The sequence below is a fragment of the Carya illinoinensis genome, chromosome 6, assembly GCF_018687715.1.
Source record: "Carya illinoinensis cultivar Pawnee chromosome 6, C.illinoinensisPawnee_v1, whole genome shotgun sequence".
NCBI lineage: Eukaryota > Viridiplantae > Streptophyta > Magnoliopsida > Fagales > Juglandaceae > Carya > Carya illinoinensis.
The window spans coordinates 8,002,352-8,008,501 of record NC_056757.1 but is presented as its reverse complement, the minus strand read 5'-3'; the positions used below and the strand labels follow the sequence as shown (position 1 = coordinate 8,008,501).

Sequence of the window (6,150 nt, the reverse complement as noted above, 5' to 3'; positions counted from 1 at the left end):
AAAAAAAATAAAATAAAATAAAAAGGTAAAGTGTCACCGTTTTGGAGGCACTTATTTTTCCAAATATGTTATTTTTGTTATTTTATTTTAATATTTAAATATATCTATTTAAATAAAAAATAAAAATAATAAATTATATTTTTATTAAATAGAAATATGTAATGCAAGATTTTTTTATAATATTTTTTTTAATTTAAATAGCTATGAAACAGAAACGTTACGGGGGTGCCCCTACGCTATGATCATTTCCCAATGGAGGATTAATGTGGAATTTGGCTTTACATTCAGAAAACGATAGATGGATATCGCAATAATGATGAGAGAGATAAAGAGGGGGAGAATAGGGACCCTTTTTTACTAGTTTGTCTGCTAGCTAGTGTGGTGCGAATGTTGGAAGCATGGAAGCAAGGCCAAGAATGGCGGCAACCCATTACTCGGTCATAAATCTCACGTCAACCCCACAAGACCACTACTCAAAAAAATAAAAAAAAATCATACCCAGCTGGAGGCAGATTTCTTAAGACATGGGCCATAGAACTTAGAAGTTAAAGCCTGGGTAGAAAATAAAAAAAGATTATATATATAAAAAGGTTGGTCTCGGTGGCTCTGGAGTCTGGTAGGGTGAGTGGATGCTTTTGAATGGGAAACTTGGTTTTCTATTTGGGGAAAGTGGTTTCATTATTATGAGTATGGACAGCTTCGACGTTTCAGACAAGGAAGCAAAAGAAATTAGTGGTGGTGATGTTCCAAAGTTAGGTGTGAAGCTGGAAAGCATTGAACCGGTTAGTGACAAGGCGATTATGGTTCATCATGAGAATCACCACCGTCGATGTCCATCATGCGAGACTCAGGTTGGTGATGGCGATGGTCCCAGATGTAGCAACAGCACTATAACTAGTGGTGCATACGATGCTGCTGCTGCTGCTGCTGCTGTTGTTTCTGGTGCTGCTGTTCCAGGTAGTGGTGCAGTTGTAAGAACCGTGCAGCCTTTTGACATTTCTACCTATTCTACTCCTCACACCGTCTCCAAATTCCCAGGTTTGGGTTTATTTTTGTTTCAAGTTTGCAAAAGTGAAACATATACCTCCCTGGCTGTTGATATAAATTGAAAAGAGAAAAAGTAAAGGTGGGTTTGTCTGAAAGCATTGAGGATGTGCGCGTGTTTTTGGTGGTGTGTGTAGCAGGCAGGATGGCAGCATCTCTGGGGTTTCCTTTTACAAATGCACAGTGGAAGGAGCTTGAAAGACAAGCTATGATCTACAAGTATATGATGGCCTCCGTTCCTGTTCCTCCTGAGCTCCTTATTTCTGTTAGCAGAACTCCCCCAGACCCAGCTGCTTCCCACGTTCACTGTAACGGTCCTTCTCTTTTTGACTTTTTTTTTTTTACCCCCTTCAATCTCTGGTTACTTTCATGATATGCAGCTCATTCTTCTCCTTTTAACTGATCTGATATGGTTTTTGACACTGTCCCTGTCTCTCTCTCCCAAGACACACAGACAAAATAGACTTTACCCTTTTTCTGTCCCTTGTTCAGTCTTAGATTTACCGTGGTGGGTTATTTTGTATTTGATGTGTGCGCGTTTTGATTTTGTCCATCTCTTTCTTTCTCCAACAAACCCATACAAGCACAAAGTTTATGCCCACCTTCCTTCAAGAGTGCAGTTGTCTTACATAATTGATCGTGTTAATTTTTGTGTCTTTTGTGATTCACCGACGTACTTTTCATGATGGGATAGTATCTTTGCCCACTAGTTCTTGTGGCTGGGTTACACCTTGTGTTGTTTCTTGACCAATTCTTCCGAATTTAACGATCTCTGGTTTGTGTTTTTATGTTCTGGTGGGCAGTGGGAAGTAGTGGTTTGAACCTCAGATTGTCAAACAGTTCGGATCCAGAGCCGGGGAGGTGCAAGAGGACAGATGGGAAGAAATGGAGGTGCTCTAGAGATGTGGCCCCCAACCACAAATACTGTGAGCGCCACTTGCATAGAGGCCGTCCCCGTTCAAGAAAGCCTGTGGAAATTCAAGCAAACAATAGCAGCAGCAGCAAGAGGACCCGCCGTGAAGATTATTCTGCTCTTCCTACTTCCGTCAACATTCCTATCCCTAGACCCACAATCAACAACAATGGTGTTTCATCTCAGTTTCTTGGACCTACTGCTGGTTCCCCATTCCACCGGCCGACTGAGGTCTCGCTTCCTTCACACAAGGATCCGAGGTTGGTATTATATTTCTCTTTCGGTGTCATAGTTTCTGCCATTTTTCGACTCCGGTTGGTTGATCGGTAATTTTTGGGAAGGAAAGGGGAAATTTTTAAGCTTTTGGTGATTATTTATTGTGAAAGGAGTTTGCTTGATCTTAGTTTATGGGAGCCAAGAAATTTAAACAAACGGGTGGTCTGGGTTGTCCTGTAATTTCTAACTGCATTCTCGGGCCAATTAAGAATTCAAGAAAAATATTATTGTAAATTAGTGGGTATTCTTGGGTGCCTGATGTGGTTGTGTTCACATTTTGAAGGAGCTTGGAGTGGGTTGTAAAAGGAGAACCCGTACCCATGGCTACAACTGACCAACAATGGCACCCTCTGATGCAAAATAAAATGGAATTCGCCTCTGAGCCGTTCTCTCACTGTCACCCCAATGCCTCTATCTTCAAACAAAATTATCCCGAGGAGCCCTTGAATCTGAACTCGTATGTGTATTTCAGCACCTGTGAAGATACACAGAGCAAAGACTGTCCTTTGTTCCTCAGTTCAGATATGATTTCTACACAAGAGCCTCACACGGGAACCACAAGGGGTTTCATTGATGCGTGGTCTAATGCAGTAACAGAGGAGAACATAGCCAACTCAAGCACCTTGTGCTCTGTTTCATCAAATGGGCTCTCACCCTCTTTACTCACTCTATCTATGGGTGGCAGTAACTCCATTGATGAAGAAATGGGTCAACTCCAAATGGGATCGGGCTTGATTGGAAGGAACCGAAACAATGAAAGTGGTAGCAAATCTGATATCTCAAGCTGGTATACCCCTGCATCGTCGATAGCTGCTCCCACACCGGGTGGGCCTTTAGCTGAGGTTCTAAGGCCGAGCATGGTTGCTATTGCTACCGAAGCTGCATCGAATGTGTCATCTCCAACCCCTGGAAATGGTGATTCAAGGGGTGATTCGAGTAGGTCTCATGCTACTATGTTGTCATCACCATCTGGGGTTCTTCCGAAAACATTTGCTTCATTGTCTGATAGTAGTGGTAATAGCAGCCCAAACCTTGGGAGCTCGAGGGCCACTCCTGAGATCGCTATGCCCTGGTTGAATTAGAGCGATTTAGCACCGTGATCGTATTGAATCAAAACATGATGGGTTCATTGGTTTCTTTAATTACGATGTTGTTCTGGATAATTTAGTCCTGTTGAATTGGTTTTTTTTTTTGGTAAAATTAGAAGTTTTCTGCAAGATCTGAACATCTGTTTTGAGCTGTTGATCTATAGAACAGGGCATGTATTTGTCGCCGACGTTCAAAGTGTAAAGTCGGTGAAATATCGCTGACGTGATTAAACACACCTATCTTTTTATAGTTTATTTCAAGTTAATAATGTGCGAATTATGTTTGGGGAAGCCGAACTCAATTTACATGGCGTGTATTCCACGTTGTATTTGTTTTTTATTTTCTAATACATTCGATCTTAGTTTGAGAAAGCAACGTGATACACAAGACGAAGGGATTCCACTGTGTTTTCTTTTCTATTTCCTAAACTATTGTTCTGTTATTTCCTCATTTTTAATAAGACACTATATCGTTCGTTCTTTGGTTCCTGGAGAGATGTCCTTGGCCTCTTCAACCATGAGCCTTCAAACAGCTTATGGTTCTGCCATTACCAGGGGGCTTAAGATGGACGACTAGTCTTTTTAACCGATAAAGCTATCTTCATGTTAGTGTTATGATGCTACTAGCAATCTCCATCTATGCTGCTTGGAGTTGGATGTGCGTGTTATTTTTAAAGGGTTGCTCATTTAATTGCTTGGCTAAGGGGCGAACCCCCAGCATCAATGTGTTGTTCTTGGAGCTAGGGCCATAGAATACAACTGTAACAGTTCGGCAGTGATCATAGGCAGCAGATGAAGGCGAGTTTGAGACCTGAAGAGGAAGTACAAGGAAGATGAAGTATTGTCGGTTCTCATGGGCCTTGGGCTATTGGGCTTCCACTATTATTTCCTTTTTATGTTATTGTAATTACTTGGACTGAATTAACTAGCTGGAGCCCATAGACTAGGTTTGCTTTGATGTCATTCGGCCGACTTTATGTTATATGTTATTGTAATTACTTGGACTGAATTAACTAGCTGGAGCCCATAGACTAGGTTTGCTTTGATGTCATTCGGCCGACTTTATGTTATGTTTTGTTAGGTCGAGTGGTGTAAGCCGGTAGTCTGGACGGGAAAAGCTGACTGAACCGATCCATTTAGATCAGACCAAATTCTAAACTGGTCAATCTCGATTTCAAGATCTATAAATTTTAGACTGTACTGGTCTGAACTTCTATATATATTTTTAATAATTTAATATATAATTTTTATATAATAATTATATAAGTTAATGATATAATTTTTATCTAGTCATAAAAAATATTTTTTTAATAAGTCAGTTACATAATCTATATTAATAATTCACTTAATGTTAATTTATTAATTTAAATAAAAAATTTTATTAATTTCTTTGCAAAAATAGAAGAAAAAAATAAAATAATAATTGGACCGGATCGAACCAGACCGATAGCTACCAGTCTGGTCTGATCCCTATGGATGTTTAGTTCGATCCGATCAGGAGAAAATGATGGATCAAAAATTTCAATTCATCACCTCCCGTGCCAGACCAGACCGATTTACACCCCTATTTAGGTTTGTTTGGCAATGAAGCCAAGCCCAAATTAGGAAGAATCCATTACTCATTGCCAACTATGTGTACTGACGAGTAGTGTTTTGTAGAATTTTTATCCAGAAAGTAATAGAACATTTTCATTTTTCTTCCTTGTCTTCTTCTGGAGTTCTCTCACCTTTGAAGTAAGGTTGTTATATTCAAAATATTTACATGGTATAGTGGTTTGTTACATTAGTATTAAAGGAACATCGGTCTCTGTACACTCAATACCATCACCATGGCAGAAGGTACTCATTTGAATTAGCTACAAGGTGGCTTGAATGCCTTGAAGAAAAAAAAAAAACAAATGCTCAATATCAAAATTTAGAAACCAAGATCTTGCACCTAAGAGGCAAAATAAAACAGTGATGTAGCAACTGTCAGCTTTAACTTTAGAGGTGCAAAAGAAAAATTAGAATCATAGCCATGCAGAGTCTTTTTCAAGGATTCAGAATCATGAAGAAGAAAGCAACTCCCAAGGAGGTGAGGTTCATACCAGATCTATTAGATTAGACTTTCATGTGTTTCAAGGGAAGGACCCCAAAGCGTGGCTATATAAGGTACACTATTTCTTTGCCTTTCACAACACTTTACACCAGCATTGTATTAGACTATCATCCTTTCATATGGAAGGAGAAGCACTTGTTTGGTTCCAAGATTTGGAAGAGTTTGGACAACTCACTGATTGGGATGCATTTGTTAAGGCACTTTTGTCAAATTTGGCCCAAATGCCTATGATGAACCCATGGAATCCCTAACCAAATTGAGACAAGTTGGTTTAGTGGAAGACTACAAAGATAGGTTTGAGGCTTTGTCCAATAAACTAAGGGGTCTCTCGAATTCCTATAAACTAAGTTGTTTTTTCTTCAGTGGACTTAGGCATAGTTTGGTACATAAATGGTTTCATTTTATCTCATCTTATCATTACAACTTTTTTAAATTTTCACACAAAATATAAGAAACAATTCAACTTTTTCAAATATCAAAACAATAATAATATTAAAAAATAATATTCCAATAATATTTTATTTAACTTTCATCTAAAACTATTTCATCTCATCTCATTATTCAAACTACATCTAAAAGATGAGATAAGACTCCCTGTATGGATGTTCAATCCCTCCAATCTGACCATTGCCTATAGCTTAGCCAAGATCTATGAAGAAAACCTAAACATGTCCAAAAGGCACCACAAACCGACCCTACCCTATTCATTGGAACTTGAGATACTCAAAAGT

At 39.1% G+C, this 6,150-nt stretch overlaps 1 protein-coding gene across 2 annotated transcripts; it reads left to right on the top strand.

The window, feature by feature from the left end:
- The first annotated feature begins 500 nt into the window (after nt 1–500).
- Nucleotides 501–3,627, top strand: LOC122313773 (growth-regulating factor 7-like). 2 transcript variants are annotated; one of them, XM_043128990.1, is made up of 4 exons: nt 501–1,038; nt 1,185–1,352; nt 1,848–2,217; nt 2,517–3,627. In XM_043128990.1, exons 1-4 carry the CDS (start codon nt 630–632, stop codon nt 3,313–3,315), a joined length of 1,746 nt encoding a protein of 581 aa, XP_042984924.1. In that variant the 5' UTR covers nt 501–629; the 3' UTR covers nt 3,316–3,627. The 2 variants fall into 2 exon arrangements, with proteins under 2 accessions (XP_042984924.1, XP_042984923.1); XM_043128989.1 differs by having other exon boundaries at nt 1,182–1,352.
- The last annotated feature ends 2,523 nt before the right edge of the window (nt 3,628–6,150 follow it).